The 21,587-nt window shown below is 43.0% G+C and overlaps 2 protein-coding genes across 3 annotated transcripts; one reads left to right on the top strand and one right to left on the bottom strand.

Moving 5' to 3' along the window:
* Positions 1-1,108: 1,108 nt before the first annotated feature.
* Positions 1,109-13,729, top strand: bckdk (branched chain ketoacid dehydrogenase kinase). The gene is made up of 11 exons (XM_053440825.1): positions 1,109-1,372; positions 3,777-3,845; positions 3,957-4,067; positions 5,531-5,578; positions 7,292-7,411; positions 7,620-7,718; positions 7,906-7,979; positions 8,548-8,676; positions 8,829-8,918; positions 9,080-9,238; positions 10,328-13,729. Exons 1-11 carry the CDS (start codon positions 1,124-1,126, stop codon positions 10,470-10,472), a joined length of 1,293 nt encoding a protein of 430 aa, XP_053296800.1. The 5' UTR covers positions 1,109-1,123; the 3' UTR covers positions 10,473-13,729.
* Positions 13,730-14,172: 443 nt separating this feature from the next.
* orai2 (ORAI calcium release-activated calcium modulator 2) lies at positions 14,173-21,284 on the bottom strand. 2 transcript variants are annotated; one of them, XM_053440827.1, is made up of 3 exons: positions 21,154-21,284; positions 17,367-17,602; positions 14,173-16,626 (listed from the first exon to the last, which is right to left on the bottom strand). In XM_053440827.1, the coding sequence occupies exons 2-3, from the start codon at positions 17,595-17,597 to the stop codon at positions 16,054-16,056; spliced, it is 804 nt and encodes a 267-aa protein (XP_053296802.1). In that variant the 5' UTR covers positions 17,598-17,602; positions 21,154-21,284; the 3' UTR covers positions 14,173-16,053. The 2 variants fall into 2 exon arrangements, with proteins under 2 accessions (XP_053296802.1, XP_053296801.1); XM_053440826.1 differs by lacking the exon at positions 21,154-21,284 and adding an exon at positions 20,952-21,135.
* Between the last annotated feature and the right edge of the window lie 303 nt (positions 21,285-21,587).

Genomic DNA, 21,587 nt, shown 5'->3' with positions numbered 1-21,587 from the left:
AAAGCTGAATAATGTTGTCCCTATGGCAAGGAAAGATATCTAATCGTCAAGCATTGAGTCTGGATTACTGTGTCAAGTGTTCCTAATCTCTGAGTAACAACCATCTCCTTTTAAGTAAAGAGACTCACTAAGGTCTAGGTCTAAGAAAGGAAACTACAATAAAAATAAGTAGATTTCTCAATTGTTGGTCTTTACGGTTTGATCTATAAATAGTGAGGAAACAGTGAGCAGCTGTCGTGGTCTTCAAATCGCTTCTTTTATCCAGTTCAGGTCCTCAAATGATTCACTTTTCTATTTCTATCAAGAGAGAAAATCATCACAACTGAGAAGCTGGAACCAGAAGATAATTGTCATTTTTTACTAGAAAAGATCATTTTAACGATTGTTTCAGCTCTATTTGAAACCAACCAGAAGTTTTGTCTTTGGTGCCTGAGTGTAATCTTGTACACACAAGCATCGCACACATAATGTATATATAATAATACAGGTACAGAGTAAAAGAAGAAGGCTAAACCCTTGTGAACACTGTACAGTTGATGTGAATAAAATTTTTATGAAACCAACAATTTAGTAGCACTTAAATGGCACCTACTTTTAGCACTTTGTAGTTTTGCTTAAGTCTTTAATGTTGTTGTTCTGAGTTTGTACCCTCGGGGTTGAATGCATTTATTGTAAGTCGCCTTGGATAAGATAGATCCACTTTTAAACTATACTGTACACTGATAGTGATACAAGGAGCACCCACCCCCCTTCCCCCTTTTATCACTTGTCTGATTTAAGACAAGTAAGTAAGATAAGTAATTTACAGACAAGTGATAAAAGGTTATTATTTCTATGATATGAAGGGGGGGGGGGGGGGGGGGGGTGATGCTGTTTGGCTCCGCCTCCCTCTCGCGCTGATTAGCCGTCGTGACGTAACCCCCTGTTCGCTCGCCCATTGGCCGACGCATACAAAGCCCTTTCTGTTCCTCCTACTGTACCACAGACGTGCAACCATCATGGCTCGACCCCGATGGCTCCGTAGCAGCATCTGAACCCCTCAGTGCTCGCGCGAGGTTTTAGGGTCACACGACCCGGTCACACGCACCGACACAGGCTGCCCCCCGCACCACCTCGCGTCCAGATGCGTCCCGGGCTGGCGGGTCTAGCGGCGGAGATGCTGAGCGGGGCTTCAGGCAGGCTCAGGCCGAGGCTCGGCAGCCTCTTGCTGGCCCCGGGCACCAGGACAGCGCCGCAGCCGACGTCCAGCGCGGAGAGCCCCCGATTCCGCTCCACGTCCTCCGTGCAGGGCTTCACGGAGCTGGCGAGGGAGAGGTCCAAGTCCGTCACGTCGTTCTACAACCAGTCCGGCATCGACGTCTCCGCGGAGAAGGTGAGAGCAACCGCCCCCCATTCCCCGGTTAACGGCTTCACCCGGGACCGTGTATCCGCCCGGTCGCGGTAAGCTAGCTGTAGCTTGACCGTTAGCCGCACGGTGTGTGTCTGTGTGTGTGTGTGTTGCGTTCAGGGACACAGCTCAGGCAGCGAATGCAACTTCTTTAGGGGTGGGGGGGCTCGAGTTGTATTGACAGGTTCATTCCCTGTGACAGTGCAGCGCGTGCACTTCTAGACAACATGTTCTGAACCAGAACCGGTTTTCGGTCGCTCCCCACCGCTGCTCTGATCGATTCTCCCCGCAGGGCTCGGACGCAGTGTCCTGGGGTTGTTCAGTGGTTTAGCTAGCTAGTTTGTTTTTTTATCCCGTCGAAATCATCTTAATAATCATTCAATCCTGAATAAGCTTTATTCTTGTGAGTGTGACAGAAAAGCTGTCATTCCCAGTATGACCACACAGAAGGTCAATGGTATCAGACCAGTAGATGTTGATCTTTTTTGTCTTTGTCTACAGATAATTAAACATTCAATGACACGAGATAGAAATGTACCAGCTCATAAGTAACAAAGGAAAGTTGTATTCTATAAAGATACCCTGTTCTCTTATAACACCCCCCTTCCTCCTCCTGACTTATTCATCCCTCCTCTTCTTCTTCAGTCCATGTTTGCCCCAAAGTGTTTTGATCCCTGGCACAACATGGATGTTTTGTCCCAAGTATCAGCTCCACATGAGTCTTTCTCATGCAGTTACACGTCAAGATCAAATCCTGAGATAGGATAAACTCCTACTTCAGCACTTTTTGAAAAACACACATGACTGTAGTTGCAAAGGAGTTGTGATCTTTCTGTTGAGACTGAATCTCTGGAGTTTCTGGGTGATCGTCGATCTCTTCTCTTTATCTACAATCCGGTCTGCCTCTCCCACTTGTTCCTTTCATACCGTACAGTTTCCCGTTCGGTATGTGCACTCATGCCTCCCTGCACTTGAGCAAATATTTCCACAGGGTCGTAGCAGCAGGGGTCATTGGAGGGTAAACACACGGCCTATAAAATTAATGGCTGTTTCACTCTTGTGCACCACTTTGGCCTCATTTGGACCAGCCATTAACATGAGATCAGATCCCAGTGCGAGGCTGCATTGGAGGATTGTGGTTTGGCTGGTCCCATCTCAAGTCACGTTGCAGGCTTTTATGACTTTTATACATGTGTTCCTCCTTAATCAAGATAAGAAATCCAGATACAGCAGGTCCTAGCAAGACCTGACTGCAGGAGGAACGTAAACAAGACCTGGGATTTCGGATGATATAAGCTGCAGCTAAATATGAGGTGTCAGCAACACATTATATTATATTATATTATATTATACTGCATTAAATTGCATATTGCAATCTGACACTGTTCACTGTCTTGCATCTTGCATTTCACTTTTTACTTCACTTTTTATATCTTTTATCTATTATATATCTTTTATTTAGATATGTTTATGTCTAAATAAATGTTACTTCGTATAAATATTAGAAAAAGGGAGTAAATAAGAAGTAAATAGTGAGTAAATATATATATTGTTTCTTTTTATTGCTTTTCTTATGTGTGTTGTATTTATTGTGTTTTTATGTTTCTATGTTCATTGTATGGACCAATAACCAGACCAAATTCCTTGTAGGTGTAAACCTACTTGGCAATAAATACTTTCTGATTCTGATATTCGACTCTTTTAATAAAAACATTATAGTTATTTAAACTCTGAATGAGATTATCACATCTTTTGTATGCCATCATCTGTAGGTGTAACAGTCTTGTTGGTTCAGTGACCTGTGATTCACCACCTGCTGTCTCACATTAGCACGTTTCCCTGGCTGAGCCTTGTCAAATCCTGTGTATAACACTATGTAATGTACCACTAAGTAGATTTGAAATAAATGTTTGGCTAAAGAGGTTTAAATCATAATAATGTGTATATAATAAGATAGATATTGGTTGTTCTAAGCGAAATGTGTATATAATACTATAGATATAGTATTTCTAGTAGAGCTCGACCATTTCTGCACTTTCAAAGCCAATATCGACATCAAGTTAAAACATGTTCATAAATTGGCCTATAATCATTTGTTAACATGAGCTTAATGACCCTATTTGAATTAGTTGTTACAGAGTTGAGACAAAGGTACAAACAGTGTTTAATTTAGGATTTGTTCTTTTGTGGCTGCTTATTTAATATTAATAAGATATAAGCATTAATAATGGGAAACTTATCATTGTACTCTTAATTTAGGGAATGTTTGCTGCTGAGGAAATGGAGAAGATGCAGCTGTCTTTTTCTGAACTACTGTTTATAGCAGAAAGTCTCTTTCTCCTTGAACCTGCAGTGTGAACTTTATTGTTTGTGTCTTTGTTTCCTTTAGGCCTCAGTGCGACTGACCTTAGCCACCCTGTTGTATTCTGGGAAGTCTCCTGACGGACATCACATCTTGGTAAATACGTCCTCCACATTGAGCGTACCTGTAAAAACAGGCTGTTTGATGTCTTTGACCCTTCGCTCACTTGCCCTCCACTATCGTGTCTGTGTCTGTGTGTGATTTCAGAGCAGTGCCAAGTACCTCCACAAAGAGCTGCCTGTACGAATCGCTCATCGCATCAAGGGCTTCCGCAGTTTGCCCTTCATCATTGGCTGCAACCCCACGATTCTGCAAGTGGTAAGAACACAATTCCCCCCCCCCCTCCCCCGGCTCAGCTCCTGGATACAGAGTGAAGCTTTAAATGAAGTGAGGGTGTGTCAGTGGATGTTCTAATAAGAAGAGGACCACGAGGCCACAGCACAAGAGAGGCCTTCACTAAATTTTGGATGAAATTAGCAAAGTGCTTTCTCACAGTGAGTGTGTGCGGCTGAGGTCTCCATTGTGGGCAGAGCACTAATTACGGAGTTGGCAGATCCGTTTGTCCCGCATGTCCTGTCCACGTTTTGAAGTGTTCCTGGGATGGACACCAAATTACCCCTGATGCCCAGGCCAGCACCTTGCATGGGAGCGCACTGCCGTCAGTGTGAGTGTGAATGTGGTATGAAAAGCTAATTTAACAGAAATGCAGCCATTTAGCTTTTACTCTGTGTAAACACAGCTGCTGTGACAAGGAGGGCGCAGCATGTCTGTTACCCACTGTGGAGAGGGGGGGGGCAGCGGTGGACTGAAAAGACTAAAATACTTTTGCATTGAGCCAAATACATATAAGTTGTCAAATTTTAAATGTTCCTTTTTTTTTAGACGTTCAGACTCGACACGTGAAGTAGAGCTGCTTTAGGAACACAGTGTCTTTCTGCTGAAGACACTTCCTGTTTTGACACTTTGAAGGTTGTTGGAAACTAATGGAAACTGTCCACATTCAATGGAAACATTTTGCACTCACTAAATTCTTTTGTATGGAGGTGTTGGCCCTGTTGTCTCAAACCCATAAATCAGACTCTGAAACATAAAGCAGTTCTCAGTTTTTGTCGCACGCGAACAGAAGCAGTACAACCCCAGAGTCTGGAATCAACATGTGTGTCATGGTTTCTAATTTCGTTTGTCTTGTGGTGTCTGCACGTGGGAAACGTGCTCTGTCTCTATCTCTCTCTCTCTCTTACTCACTCTCCCACTCTTCCTCCCTCTCTCTATGTATTTTCAAGCAGGCTCTTCACAGCCAATTCACCACCTCTGCGCTCTTGAACTTTCACCTAGATCCCTTCCTTTCTGGCATCGCGCAGCTCCTCTCTGCCGATTACATAAAGCACGACTCCCTTTGACTGCCACCAGTTGAAATGTAGGTTATGGTGGCTTAATTCACTGCCGCAGCTCTTTCATTGTCCAGTAACACAATAATCGCAGCAGGTTTAGAGTTTCAGTCGATCCACATCATGAATGAAAGCCCGATATGATTTCAACTCGTACGTAGCTGTGCAATAGGTGATGTTTTCGGTGGAGGAGTTGTGCAAGCGTTGTCCATAACAAAGATGTTGTTTCCTAAGAAGTGTTCTGTTTTGTAATGGGAGCCACGTGTGGAGCTGTTCTGCCTGCAGGGCCCAGTCAAGGGGCTCGGCTGCTGGTGTGATGATTTCTGCTTGGGTGGACGATGACTAAAGAATCTGTTTAACCACAGCCTCCCCCTCCTTTTTCTTCTTTTACAGCATGAACTGTATATCAGAGCGTACCACATGGTCAGTGACTTTCCACAGGTGAGTGTCCTACCCAAACAAAGACACACAAACACAAGGTTACAAGTTCAAGCTCTTACTTTCTTTCCCCGAACATCATCATCATCATGACCACAAACAGGAAGTGGGAGCATTTGCTTTCATTTCTCATAGTCTTGGCTGCTGCAACTTCAGAATTGGTTAAGCTTTGCTGCAGCTCCACCTGAACCCAAACATTAATGTAGTTTCCATCACATCACGTCTGAATAAAAAGCCCCAAGTGACGTGTAAACCCCCCAAAACGCAAAGTTGTGTATATAAACAAAGATATATAGAAAAAGAGACTTACTCACATCTGATTGATTAAACAGGAAGAGGTTTGTTTTGCCCTGTAATTGTCTCTGGACAATTCCCTAACATGCTGTTCCCCTTCTTTAAAAATAGAAATACTTACCCACCCATGAACCAGTCAGCAATAAAAGTTGTGTAATAGGTTTTATACTTGTATGTTTGTATCAGTGCTGCTTGTTTGCCAGAGCTTGGAATGTCTGAAGCTAAGATCTTGTAGGTTTTTAACATAGTCAGAATTGTAACTGTCAAGAGCTCACATCTTATGCAATCCTAGTTCCCTCGGGATTCAGTTACAGAAAACATGTGCTGGGTGGAATGTGGGTCGGTCATCGTGGTTGTTACTTCTTGACGCTGACAGTGAACAGCCTGAGCTTTGGCTTCTTACTCAATCGCTATGTCCTTATGACGACCCCACAAAAAAGACAAATGTGTCCTTCATATATATTACACTGCAAATATTTATCATACCATTCTGTTCTGCTCTATATAAAGACAGACGGGAGTGTGTGAATGTGTGTGTGTGAGTTGGCATGTGTGGGCGTATTTAGACCAGATCATTCTGTTCTGAGAACGTACCCGCTGGCTTTTCTATTTTCAATGTACATATAGATTCTGCAGAGGGAGAAGAATGTATATGTTACAGTGGATATACAGTACGTGAAGTATGCCCCCTACTGGTGGTTCTTTATAGCATTATATCACTGTGGATGTTGTCTGTTTTTTTTATCTGAAAAGTTTGAACAGATAAGAGGAATATATGATGTTGATCTGCCAACTTGATAAACTAATAATCAAAGAGATTTTCACCGTCAAAGATACCAGCAGGTGTCGGCCATTATTAGTTCTGAAGAGAATGAGATTTAGAAATCGCCTTTTGTTCAGCAGAGGTCAAAAGATCTTTCATATGCACATTTTCACAAAACTAATTCCCTTTCTGTCATTTTCTTTAATTGCCATTTCTGTCCATTCATTATCAAGCTATTGTATTTCTGCGGGTTTTTCACAATAAAAGCCAGAAATGGTTGTGATTATGCCCTTTGATCAATTGGAGGCTTTTGTTGTGAAACATATGCAGGATGTGTGTAGTATATGAAGGTAATAGGGATATACACTAAATAAGAGGTACATGGAAACAATTATTGAATAATAACTGAGTTTTTGTTGACAACAGAGTGGTTAATATGATGCAACTCTGTCGTTCTACTGCTTGATTTATCGCAGTGAAACTTTACCTTCAGCTGAATTGATCAAAGCATCAGGTAAAAACATAATAATAAAACTTTTTCAGTTTTCAGTGTTGACAGCAAAATCAAGCAGGAGTAGAGAAACCAGTGACTTTGATTTGATCCGGTTACAGTTGAAGGAAGTGACGGTGTTGACATGTGGTGATTTTTGTTTTCACAGATCAAAGATCAGGAGTCTGATGCTCGTTTCTGTAAACTGGTGCAGCAGCTCCTGGACGACCACAAAGACGTGGTCACCATGTTGGCTCAGGGCTTCAGGGAGTGCCGCCGACACATCCAGGTGAGAACTGCCCCCCCACACACCTCCACACCCCATGATTAAAGACAGAGAAAGTTAAACTGCAGCTGGGATGTTTGAGGTGATTCATAACTGATGATGCAATGAAGGGACTTACACTGAAGCTTTGTTTAATTGTAATCAGTCTTTATTTAATGTGAGTTTCGTCTGTGACGCAGGGAACTTTTCTTTTCCCCCTTCATTTTTTCAGGATGAGACTCTTGTCCGCAGCTTCCTGGACACCACGCTCTGCTCTCGACTGGGAATCCGAATGTTGGCCACGCACCATCTCGCCCTCCACGAAGAAAACGTACGTCTGAAAGTATCTGTGATTTTAACATTTTTGAAGGGTTTTGTTTGCCTACAGAATAACGTGTGATAAACCTACGGGTCAGGTTGCTTTTCATATAACTCAAACATTGCTGGTGTGTGTGTGAACAACAGATCTCTTTCTCAATACTCAACTGACTATCAGGCTCATTTCTCTGTGTTCTCAGCCTGATTTCGTCGGGATGATATGCAGACGCCTCTCTCCCAAAAAGATCATCGAGAAGTGGGTGGACTTTGCCAGGTGGGTGCTTGTGTACACGGCCGTGTTTGTTTATCACCTTCCGATGACTTTGTGCGAACGAGATATGAGCTATCAGTCCTGTTTACTTTCAGTCTTATCATGAAGTGACTTTCACTGAGGTCAAAAAGAAGGTGTGTGTGTTCATGTGTGTGTGTGTGTGTGTGTGTGTGTGTGTGTGCGCGCGCTAATAATCACTGAATAGCTGGGAAATGAGCTTGTCTGTTATCGATTGGGTCAACACGAGGAAATCAACACATGTTGGATATGATTCTCTGGCCTGAATAAGCTTTCAACAACTATTTTATAGATTACTGGGAAATCAGTGTTTGGTGAATTAAAACATTAAAGTTCCCCGAATACTGTCCTGTCCATTCAAGCATTTAATACCAAAATAAAGTTTCTATTTTTGATTTATAAACATAAAGGTGATTTAAGCTAGAAACTTGATTATGACAGCGAAGTAAAACGGCAAGATGAATACATACATCAAATTCAGGTTAAGCAGAATAGAACCTGTTTAATAAAAACAGTCTTTGTGGTTTTTCATGTGTTCCTCTTGTTCCACCAGACGTCTGTGTGAGCACCAGTATGGGAACTCGCCCCGGGTGAGGATCAACGGACACGTAGCCGCTCGTTTCCCCTTCATCCCTCTGCCTCTGGACTACATCCTGCCCGAGCTCCTGAAGAACGCCATGAGGTAACGTTTCCACTCGTTGACTGGATCGGTCCGACTGCATGTTTCTCCAGGAAACTTCGAAGAATTTAGCTATTTTTAGTTTCTGACCTCCATAAATCCCAAACTGTCCATAACATGTGTCTATGCCCCCCCCCCCCCCCCCGCCCTCCCAGGTCCACCATGGAGAGTCATTTGGACACCCCGTACAATGTGCCTGATGTGGTCATCACTATCGCCAACAATGACATTGATTTTGTCATCAGGTGAGTGGCTGTTCAACTGCAGCTGGTTTCATAAAATCCTTAAATGATCCAGTAATAATCAGTAAGGTTGTTGTCGGAGTGTGTGTCAGAGAAAAGGACGCGGCAGTGGAGTGGTATTGTGCGGCTCACAGCTTTTTAACACACAACATGGTTTGTTTCAGGATCTCAGACCGCGGTGGTGGAATCCCTCACAACATACTGGACAAGGTGATGGACTACCACTTCAGCACGGCCGAGGAGAGCGCGCAGGACCCTCGCATGAGCAACAACCTCTTCAACAACATTACCAACAGTGGAAACCAGTCCAGCCCGATGCATGGGTAAGACTGGGAATTTACACTACTTGTTGAGTATCGACGAAAGTGCACGTGATATATTGCTTTACCTGTTACTTTTAAGTCGTGAGCGTAATTGTTCACATACTTTCCGTGTACTACATGTGTACTATGCCTGTTCCTGTAGTAGTTCACTAGAAGGGACTTCATAGAACGTGCACAGATTTGCATTCTGTAAAAAACTAAAACGTACTGCCCCTAGTGTTCATGTGCATATTGCATCCTGGTGCTTTCTGAGGACGTGAACAATAAAAGCACCAAACGGATGCAGGATACATGAAGCAGCCCTGATGTGGAAACTTAGTCTTAAGTGTCCACATCAGGGCTCCTTCCACTGACCTCAGGGCTCCTTCCACTGACATCAGGGCTCCTTCCACTGACATCAGGGCTGCTTCCACTGACATCAGGGCTGCTTCCATTGACATCAGGGCTGCTTCCACTGACGTCAGGGCTCCTTCCACTGACCTGAACAAACATAAACGTTTATACACGAGTAAACGATGTCTGTAAACATTGAAGTGGTTTTGCAGGATTGTGTGAACCTGTGAAATGTCCCAAAATCCCCTTATACCTCTGATTTCACACGTCTAGATACAATCCAGATGTGATTTACACGTGTTTTAGTTCAGTAGATGGTAAAAGATCTATTTATAAAGCACTTAACCTGCTCTCGATGATCAATACTCTTTGCAGTACAGTCACTTATTCATACAGTGCATTTGAGTGCTGCACTTCCTCTCATCAATAATCTGACCGCACTTTCCAAAGTAACATGACCGGACATTTTTCATCTTGTGAGATGAATTTAGAAAAAGCTTCATTTGCTGATTTTGGTCAAAAGAAGACCAAAGCAATGGCAGCAATAAACACAATTTCAAACTTCCTCAAATTGTTAAAGCAGATGTTCACCACTTCCTCCCCCCCACTTGTTGTCAACGCTTTGCGCACAGACGACCATTTTCCTTCAGCTGTGAATCCCTCAGCTGTGCAGCAGAGATGTGAGTCGATGCTTCAGTGCCTGTGTCTTTCTCTCTTCCCCCCCCCCCCCCCCCCCCCCCCCCCCCCCCCCCCCAGGTTCGGCTTCGGCTTGCCCACGTCTCAGGCCTACGCCGAGTACCTGGGCGGCTCCTTGACCATACAGTCTATGCAGGGCATCGGCACCGACATCTACCTGCGTCTGCGCCACATCGACGGCAAAGGAGAGAGCTTCAGGGTGTAAAGCTGCCCCCCCCCCCCCGTCATCCCAGTAGATCCCGACCTGGGATTCAGGCCGTGCAGGAGTGAAGAGGGGCTTCCTCCTCCAGGGAGGCTGGCATGGACTACAGGACTTCGGTCCACAGAGTGATAGCCTACACAGTATGTTGTCAAAAAAGAAGCTCCTAATTTCACCAACTCACTACTTGTTTGTATTTTGTTGTTTATTTCTGCCTTAGACTGATTATAAGCTATGTTAGCTGTCAACTTGATGATTTCAATTGTTTTTTTTCTTTTTTGTGTATTGTACCCTGGGGCTTGTTGTCTTGAAGTTGAAGCTCCACGCGTGTTTGGATCAGCAGATCCTCGCAGTGCGTTATCCGCCGGTGGATTTTAGTGTATGAGGGACGATGGCGTACGTTCACAGTAACAGACAGTAGTTTCACTTCAGGGTCTTTATATTAGAGGAGACGTATGATGCTCCCCCCCCCCCCCCCGTTGGTCTGTCCTTGGAGTCTGGCAGGGACGAAGCCTTCTGTCCGTCCTCTGCGTTCTGCTTGTCAGTGTTTGTGCTAGTCTTCTCAAGGTTTACAGATAAAGAAGAAACAGCAGTAGCACAGGAAATTGGGGGCAGTGTAGCCAATAAGCGAGAGAACCATGAGGAAGGAATGTCAACAATGGCAGAACTTTCTGAGGAGAGACTTGTAAGAAACTATTGACGGCAGCTTTTGCCTCCTTTCTAAAGAGGAACGTCATCACAACCTCCTCCAGGTCACGGTTGTTGTTGTCGGAAACATCTCGACTCTGCGCTGCCCTCTAGTGGATGTTATTGCTTAAAAACAATGTAAAAAACTTGGAAGTCAGGGTTACATTGTTCGGGCTTCATAGGACCGGGGCCAATAAACCGGACTAAGAAGAAGACAGAGGCTGATGAGAGGAGCTGCAGCAAAGGACGTGCAAACATTTCAAGTAATACAGATTAGGAACCTGAATCAGAGCAGAATATGTCTCCTTTTTAAAGATCAGACACTTTCCAGGATGTGTGATAAACCTCGGTCCTCGACCACCTGTAGCATTAATCTACAAACCCGCCTCCAGCTCAGTTCGGTTCGGCCGTGGCTGAGAAAACACAGAAGTTAAAAAAACGCCAAACAAATCACCAGATGCTCATTAACAGATTTGCGTCTTGTTCTGTTTTGAGAACACACGACAACGAGATATATGTTGGTGGAGCTTTCAGGCGGGGGAGCCAACCCAGATGTTCAGTTGCCTTACAGTGTGACGCTTCCACCGCTTGCTTTCACTCTTCTCTGCTTTCTTTATTTCTCTTATTATTATTTTCCGTTGCCTTTTATTGGTTCACACAGATGCATGCCGTTGTCAGTTATTCATTAGTTTGATGTTTAGTTTAATTTTTTTGGTCATAAAATGCTCAGCACCTGCACCGATCACAGCAGATTTTGAGTTTATTGTTCACGACCTTCAGAGTAACAATATACCAGAGAAGTATTATGCATTGTCTTCTATTTCAGTTATTGTTTTTATGAGTTAGAAATTCTGTTTGGAAAATCTCATTTGTGTTTGTTTTTTTTGAATTAAGTTTTGTATGAGATCACATCTGTGGGAGATTAGATCAGCGGCGGTTGTTAATAATTATTTCCATAATCACGACTGAATTTCCACAAGACAACAAATGGCCACTTGTGTATTTTGTATAGTTTATTTTAGGAGTTTTGGCCCCTTTTGACCTCCGATTTAAAAAGAAGCATCTCCACCATCTCCCACTGTCCAGGAATGAAGCTCAAACGTCCTCGATATGAAAGTTCTCGAGTGGTGGAGTCCGGTAGCAAGGTCCTGTCGTTTCAGTTTAAGTTAGCTTATTATCTTCAACACTAAAACTTTTATTTGTAAAGTCATTAATTCAGGATTACAGGCTTCTGAACTTTGTGGTCAGTCTGAGTCGGTTTTTAATCAGTCGTTCCTTTTTGACCTGAGGACGAACGGATGATTATTATTACAAAAGAAAAACATCCCTCTTACGGAAAAGAGGAAAATCTAATGTGAGATAAAATTTAAATTAATATATTCAAGTTGTGATCTTTCCCCCAAACGTGATTAGTAACCCTGGCCTCTCTGAGTTTCCAATTTTAATTTACATGAAGCCGGTTACACATGTTCAGCAGAGTTCATCACTTTCTCATCTGCGTAACATTCCCCACTTGTTCTCAAGCAGCAGATCAACCTGACGTCTACTCGTGTTCTGGGAGCAGATGTCATGATACTGATGTTGGGAATCTTAACAGGACAAACGGGAACATCTGTGAACTTTGTAAAAATCACATGAACTTGTCATTTTTTGGGCTGTGAGATATTCACCCTGTGCATTATCGGTTGTATCACTGGCCTGGAGCTGTAATATATTAAATCCTAAAAATATGCGTATTAAAAGCTTAAGAATCGCATAAATATTATAAACGGAAGTTATGAATAATGGAGGAATCTGAAAACGTTTTAAAAATCTTACAAATCAAGTAACCGGTTCCCTTGAGTGCTTCAATTCTCTTTCCAGTGCGTTTACATACAAAATGTTCCCTTGAGTTTAAGATGAGACATTTTGTCTCGTGGGACGTTGTGAAAACACAAGTGAACCAGTTATTTCAGTTGATGGAGATCAGTGACACAATCTGATTGAATTAGTGAGAGTTGAAACATAACTTGTTTAACTGTGTAACCTGTATTCTTTGCTGAGGCCATGTGTTTGATTTCATGTGTTTTCATTGTGGACTTGAAGGTCCTGAAGATGTTGTAGCTTGTGCATGTAAATCTGAGGGGGGGGGGGGGGGGGGGAGCTGAAATATGGATTAAAGTCTGTGTCCTTTTTTCAGGCACGTGACAAAGGATTTTTTTGTTTCTTCTATTCAACCAGGATATAACTTCTTGAATTTTAGAAACCTGCAGTGTCATGTATGAAATGTGACACATGTTCACTGTCTGCCCTCTGTTGGCCTAAAAAAGAAGTGTATCCAGACTGAGCAGCATTTCAGTTTTTAAAGAAAAGGAAAAGAGTTCATGCGACATATATAAAAGAAAAGAAAGATTATTTCCATTTTCCAGGTTTGGGGTTTGTTATTTTTGCCGATAGAAATGAAGATGATTCATGTTACTGAGAAAACTTGCTGCCATGATGGAATGTGTTTGTCTCCTTGACTAAAAATCTGCTTCTCCCACATGTTTTCTGTTTTGTTGAGAAAATTTTAGACATTAAATTTTACTTGGTTGGAACTTTTGATTCATTGTTTTTTGCTTGTTTGTGATTGGACAGTTGAATTTACTCAGAAAAATAACACACTCTTGCCAGGAAGCTATACAATATACAAATAGTCACAGACTGTGTGTTGACCTGAGCTTTGCAGCAGCAGCATTATCAGTTATCTGGGGTCATGTTTAAGTCCTAAAATGATTCATCTGTTAAGAAAGATGCAGTTATGTTTGAAGGATTTGCTTTGTGAACTCATCTTAAGCTTATGGAGGTGGCTTCCACTAGTCATGGATTTGGTTTTCTTCCTCTATTATCTTCTCTGGTTTAAATATCAATAAATTTGAGTTGCTATGATTGAGTGAAAAGGAGAATCGTGATGTGAAGGAGATGGAGGAGAGGGAGACATTCATCAACACATCCTACATTTGAACGACTGAGTGGTTACAAAAGACGAGGACAATTTGGATTTATCATATATACACATTTTAATGTTTGAAGTTCTGCTGCCGGCTGTGATCCTCATCATCATCTCAATGAGCTCCACACTTTCCATTTAAGAAGCACGAATCCACAAACAAGTATTTTTGCCGCAACAACAACAAGTGCACTTTCTTTTTCCATCTTTTCGGAGAAGCGGGAAACAAACAACCGAGCGTCACTTTGGTCAGTCATCAGATTGTGGAATGTGATAAACAGGTTGTGATAACTTCTTCCTTCTTTAATAATATAAATCAAAAAATAACAACAACACAGTAACATAGTCCGGCCTCGTCCAACAAACCATCTCCTGCTTCTCTAAGTTACACAAACTTAAGGGACAATCGAAGCAAAGCAGAGGTCACAAGGTCAAGCTGATCACAACATGAGCTCTCACTCCCTTCACTCATTTCCATTGTGACGTTTGCACATTTCCAGACGACAGTAACAAAAGATCTGCTTGTATTAAAACCTTACACGTTCATGAGAAGGCATCGTTCAGTAAGGCAGAGCTGTATTTGGACAGTAGCACATTCATATCGAAGCAGCTTGAGCAGCATCGGTTTGATATAAAAAGCTCTTTGACGGAAGAAAAGGATAAAACAGGTCCGAGGCTTGCATGAGTTTTTTTGGACATAAAAAAACAAACAAACAAAACAGGGACAACAACGTCTTTGCTATTTTACATGGACGCAACACTTTAAGACTTGACAGTTTGTCGTTTCTGAACCATGCTGCACACGCACACACACACTCCATCAGCCACAACAGAGCAAAGCAGGCAGGTTGCGGTGTTTACAGTTGAAACGAGCTCAGTGAAGCGTGAGACTGAGTGTGAGCGGGGGGGGGGGGGGTTATGTTTTTAACCCTGGTTTGTTTGTTTGTGAGCAAAAACTAAGAAACAGATTTCCACGAAACTTGGTAACGCAATGCAGAAAGTGTCAAGAAAAGAACACATTCAATTTAGGTGCAGATCCCCGACAAAGATGCAGGATAACACATTTGTGTTGTTGTTGATCTCTTTAACATTGTGAGATCAGGCTTTTCTCAACCTCTTCATAGTTTGTGTTGGTGTTTAGGCTTTAACTTGTTCAATCAACCCATCATTCTTCCAGAATAGAGATTCTGATTGGGTCTTTGTTCGTTAAATATGAATCCTAAGAAATCCGAATCTCTTGTCGAATCCTTTCAACATTTGTGAAAACCCACATTTATGAGTAAGAGTAAAAAAAGCAGATTTAAGTGGATGAATGAATATTTATACATGCTTAACTTGTAAAAACTGAACTTTGGCACTTGTTATTTTTCATCTGGCTCCAAATGCTGATCCCGGCTCAGTTATTAATTTAATCAGTGTAAATTATTGATGTCATGTGAATTTAAAAGAGATTCACGCCGCTCTGTTGATTTAAGTAAAACGTTGATTCATTCATTGTCTACATATAGTCTTTGGCAGAGCACAGTTCAATAAGGGATTCCAGAGCGATCCGGATGTTTTGCTGATGTAGAACTCGACCCTGAATGAAACTGCTCATCACACGACGCTTCCACGCAGACACGAACACGACAGGAACAACATGGCACATAGAACCGATAGCCCTTCTGCTGTAAACCTTTTTTAACGATAGTATTTGACCGACACATCTCAAACAGACGAGCTAACTGCACGAAAACCTACGACGGAAATTGACCTAAAGAATAAGTTACAACCCTGACATGTAACAGCCATTTGAATCGCAAACAGAGAGGGGGGGGGGTTAAAGCCTCCGGGTCCGAGCAAGGCAATATCAACGACCAGGACTCAGAGCGGTGAGAGGGTTTAGATAAAAATAAGATACAAGTGGAAGTTCTCAAAGCTGCTGTGAGGCCATCACACAGTCTGGAGGGACCGCTCATGGCCGTCCAGCTGTATCTTAATCTTGTGCAGCTCCTCTATCTCCTCGTGGTGCCGGTCTGTCTTGTGGCGCACCAGAGAGCGATAGAAGTGGATGGTAAACACCACGAAGATCACCCCCACCGGCACCATGATGATGGTGGAGGCCAGAGCCGCGTCCCAGCCGCTGTGGTCCACGTTCTTGCACTTTGCCGTGGCCTCCGCCGTGCCGTTTCCAGGCTCGGCCTTTTTGTCCCGGCACGATTCTATGGGCAGGAACTTGATCCAGCAGAGGAGCACCACCTCCGTGAGGAACAGGAAGATGCCCAGGGCCGTGGAGAAGCCCCAGGCCAGCTCGATGTAGTAGTGCATGCGCTCGTGGGGCGACTCGCTGACGGAGTTGAGGTTGTGGATGTTGCTGACGGCCTCCACGTTGGGCAGGATGCAGGTGCTGATCAGCAGAGCGAAGAGGTGCACCGCCACCAGCACGGTGGTGCACACGCTGAAGGCGATGAGGAGCACGCGGGGGTAATCGTACTTCATCTCCAGCGTCACCTCCACCATGGCCACCTACAACATCCAGACACGTGCACCAGCAGGTTAATGCATGTAAACAAACCCCTGGTGCCCTGAGGTCAACCGGACCTGGGTCATATCAACATGATTCACATATAAAACACCTAATGTAACCTTGAAATCACGATTACACAAATGAAGAAGTTATGTCTGTCGTCTGGAAGTAGACTCATAATAAAAACAAGTTTTAAACTGTGTTCTACACAGCCCAATCTGATTTTGAGGCCGGAAGCTTCTGGTTTCCATTTCTACTCTGACCAATCACGTTTGAGCGTGCATTGGTTTCCTGCAGGTAAACAGTCACATCACATGTCCTCAGTTTATTGGCTCAGTCTGTTTAGAGTCATGCTGCAGCAGTAAACTGACAAAGACAGAAAACCACGAGCTGACACTCTTCACGTCTCCGTTGCTGAAACCAGAGGATGTTTTGCATTTGACTTCACAGATGAATGAAGCAGCGAATTGACTGAAAACCATGAAACCACGTGTTCAACATATTAATGATGCACTGTAGTACAAACCCTGGCTTATAACATCTTAAAGCAGATGTGATGCATGTGACTTCCACTCAACGATCAGTTCTGTGTGTGGCACAAACATCTAAAGTGGTAACACAGTGATGCTCAGTATCCATCAAGCTGAGTCTTGTGGATATGAAACACACAGAAACCAGCAGCCGCCACAGATCAGCCCAGTGCTTCCTTAATGAAACTGTGCTGCTGAGCACCACTGACCATAGCGAAGCCGGAGAGCAGAGCGGACGTCCTGCTGGAGGCCTTCAGCTTGGCCCGGCTCAGGTAGAGCTTCCTCCAGGACAGGGCCTGCACCGAGTGGTGGTTGGAGCTGACCAGTTCCAGGTAGCTGCGCCGCACCCAGTCCCTGTAGTCCATCCCCCCCCCATCGGGAGGGTGCTCCGAGACCCCCGGGGCCGGGGAGCCCATAGGCACATTCAGCTCGCAGCTCATGGCACCTGGTGGGGATGAAGGAGAGAGAGAGAGAGAGAGAGAGAGAGAGAGAGAGAGAGAGTCAGTGTGGTTTCTGGTTCCTCATCGAGGGGAGAACTTCAGAAGCATAGACTGAATATAAAGATGGACGACACAACAGTATAGGTTCTAAACCCCGTCACCTCCATGTTAGCAGGTGGAGAACGGAGCATGAACTACAAGTACACGTAAAATCGTTTTTTTCTCTTACATTTTAAGTCGTTTTTAATCACACACAACATAAACACTTTGTTGTTACAGTAAAAGTGGTTAAACAACAACCATCTGCTAAATATAAACAGACTTATCGTCTCATCGTTGTGCATGATACCAATCTGCTAACAGGACATGTCCCAATGTTACATTTATGAAATTAGTGTTTGTTTTCATGGAGCAGAGCCACATACCACAGCACTGATAACCTCAGACTGTTTGTCAGCTCACGTCCCTGAAGAGACTTTATTCAAATATAAACACAACTCGACAAGAACACACAATAATCCACCAAAGAAAACACCATCAAACTATTTCAGGAGAAGCTCCTCATCATGACTGTTTATTCTACAATCTAATGACACTAAGCAGATAATCACTTAGTAGATAACACAATGATTATAGGAACTTTGATTCTTTACTCAAAACAAGTATTTATCTGTATATAAATATCCATTATATGTAGAATAGTATTTTTTGTAGTTTATTATGTTTAAAAGCAAACTGGAGTCTCAAACTTTAGTCTCTTTTATTCATTAATGTCTATTTATACATAGAAGTTGTTTTTTTAGAAATCCTTTTATTAGATTATTTATTAACTATTTACTTACTTATTAACTTTCTCCCCTTGAATACCCAACTTATTATCTCTGGTTTTACATTCTCCTCCTCAAGGGTGTTATTATTTTACCCTTTATCCTTTTCACATTTTATTGTTTAATATATCGTTATCACATCTGTCATATTTCTTATCATTTTGTAATCTATTTTAGTTTTTTTTTTTAAATAAGTTTATCTGCCTCTTTTACCTGCCTTTAGTTGGCTCTTTTCACTTTTGTTAGATACACAACACGTTTCCTCACTTCGTATTTATATTGTTTCGTCTGGTTGGTTTAATTCTAATTGCCTCCCCCCCCGTTCTGATGCATGAAGGAACAGTAACACAAACCCCATACAGAGCGACATCTCGGCCTATCTACACAACGCAGAGCAATCTGTGTTGTGCGTCCTCCGTCCCATAAATCACTGTCGCTCCACGTTTCTATCCATCACTCGGCTCTTTTAAAGAGAAACCCAAAAATGTTCCCACAACCCGGAGTGAACTTTCTCCAGAGACATGAAAACCATCTGTCACAGTAACTGGTGCTCACTCCCCCCCCCACAATACAAGTGTGCACCGAGTATCATGAAGTTAAACCAGACGGAAAGAATTTGCTGTACTTCTACTTCCCGTTTCCTCACAATACTTTTGTAGTTAGAAGAGTATCTTAGTATGATAGTTGTGGACAAAATGAATGTTTTCACCTTATTATGAAATGTTGTAAATATTGTAACGTGTTATTTGCAGTTGATACTTACACATTACACTGTAAAATTGATTTATTTCCGACATTGCAAACAGTTCATTAAAAGATATAAACTGGTATCTGGTACCAGGTCTGAAGTGAATTATTATTATTATTATTATTATAATAAGGGCCGGAGCAGCGACAGTGCAAAGGCCCTATTGAAATAGAAATGATTATCACGTGGTCCACGCATGTATCATGACCAGATGAACAAAGAGCCTCATGGAGCTATTTGATAGGATAAACAGGAAGTCTGCCATTTTGGATTTAGTGGCGATTTTATGTTGTATTTCGACGAACTCCTCCCACAGCTTCCATCAGATTTACTTGAAATATGACTTGAAATATGACTCACAAATTCAGCTCATTGTGTTCTACAACAATACAATAAGTGGCACGAATTCATGCTAATTTGCATACATATCAGTAAATGATTATAAATAATCCTGATTGGTCAAAGATCACATCCCTTATTAACCATAAACTTTTGCTAAGGGCGGGGCTTGGAGGGAAGTTGGCCGTAACTCTTTAAATGTTTGTCAGATCATCAAGTCTTTAAAGTACATTTATATAGTATTGTAAAATAGTGGTGCTAAAGCATTTTGTCGGACCTGGGCCCAGTTAGAACTGGTTTCCACAACTTGGCCTGGGTGAACTTGACTGGGCTGAACTGGGCCCTGACCTCGACCCCTTCCGACATCCCTGGGGAAGAAGTGAAATGCAAACGTCCGACCTGACCCCAGCAACGAGCTCAGTGACGCTTGTATCTGAATTCAAGAAACACCAGGAGATGCTTTTTTCCAAAAATCTTGCAAATAGAGAAATTTAAAGCCGCTTCAGTCTTTTTCATAGTTTTTTAACATCTAGCGTTACTACCCAGTACATTCCCATCTTTACACTCCATTGCCCGACGCTTCCCTCTTTTACATCCCACGTTCACAGGCTTGTCAGAACGCTCTAACTCTTATCAGCAGCAAACTCCTCTATGTCACAACACTTGACATTCGCTGTGACAGATGAGATATCTGACCAAACAAGGACACGTGCAGAAGTGGCTCCTTCATGAGCCCATGTTTGCTTAGGAGACACTTTTTTAATTCAGACTAAATGATGCATTTGCAGTGATTATACATGTTAACACTGTGATGACAGTGAAAACAGACATGTTTCTGCACTGTACAAACTTGTCAAGTTGGTTTCACTCTTGCATCCTCACGTGTATTTAGTTTCGTGACATTGTATTTGGCTATTTGACTTTGTTTTTTCCTTTTACATGTTACTTGTTATTCTGAGCTGACATGTTCTTCACCTCCTTCTTCCAACCCTTCTTCCATGTGACCCCCACGTCAACTGCTGAAGCTTCTTTTTGCTGCAACAGGACAAACTCACTTTTCTTTGCCTGTGCAAACACGAACAAACTGTTTTTTCCGGGTTCGTGCAAACTTGTGCAAACCGACCCCAGGTCTGCACCGCGGGTCTCCTCGGGGCCCCTGCTGCAGAGTCTGCAGGACAGCGAACCTATATTATATTTAGAACGGCGGTGAAGTTAGCAGGATACGTTTACCTAGCATGGGCTAATAACCGCGCTAGTCCACCAGGGCCATGCATTAGTGCTAAATATACACAGATAGAAAGGAAACGGATCAAACTGGAAATCAAGTTAAAATGACAGTAAACACTCGCGCTCTCTCTCTCCCGCAGCTAGCAAACAGTTTGAAGCTAACTCCTCTCACAGGGATTCGAACTTGTGTATGTTTTGTTGTTTCCATCTCACCGGTTCGCAGAGGAGCTTTTAACCGGACACGGATCTCCTTCTCTCCTCGCGCTGCTCCAACCTCACGACTGCGCCGCTACACCCGGAGATCTGACGCAGTTTTTCTCGCGTCAACTACTTCCGCTCTTCCGTGTTTCCAGACGTTAGCATTAGCTTTAGCTCCGGTGGAGGGAACAGCGCACCGCCGCCCCGCTGCTCTCACCTGGGGGATGTGTCGCTTCCTCTTCGCCGGCTCCACTCCACCGGGCATCGGCCGTCTATCGGGCTCGGTTCGTCGGGACCTGAGACCCGCGGAAGACGGGAGGGAATCGAACCTGGTGCCGTAATAGTAGGACTTCCGGATGGGTGTGTGTGCGCCTTCAAAGTAAAAGCACGATTTTCCATACGGTTGTACGCAAGCCGTTCATATATGGAACCACATTAGTGCCATACATGACAAATAAAAACGGATCACTATCAAGACATCTTTATTGTTGTATGTTTTTAATTTAATAACTGTGTAGATTCATGTTAGTGAGACTGTCCTATACTGAAATGTATTTGTTATATTGTGAAAAGTTTATTTTTGTAACAATATATAATTTATAGAGGGCCCCTGAAGTTCCAAAATATATATTTTTTGTAATAACGCATGCA

The sequence above is a fragment of the Pleuronectes platessa genome, chromosome 15 (genome assembly GCF_947347685.1).
Source record: "Pleuronectes platessa chromosome 15, fPlePla1.1, whole genome shotgun sequence".
Classification (NCBI taxonomy): domain Eukaryota; kingdom Metazoa; phylum Chordata; class Actinopteri; order Pleuronectiformes; family Pleuronectidae; genus Pleuronectes; species Pleuronectes platessa.
The sequence above is the reverse complement of the archived record's forward strand: the minus strand, read 5'-3'. Positions and strand labels throughout refer to the sequence as shown.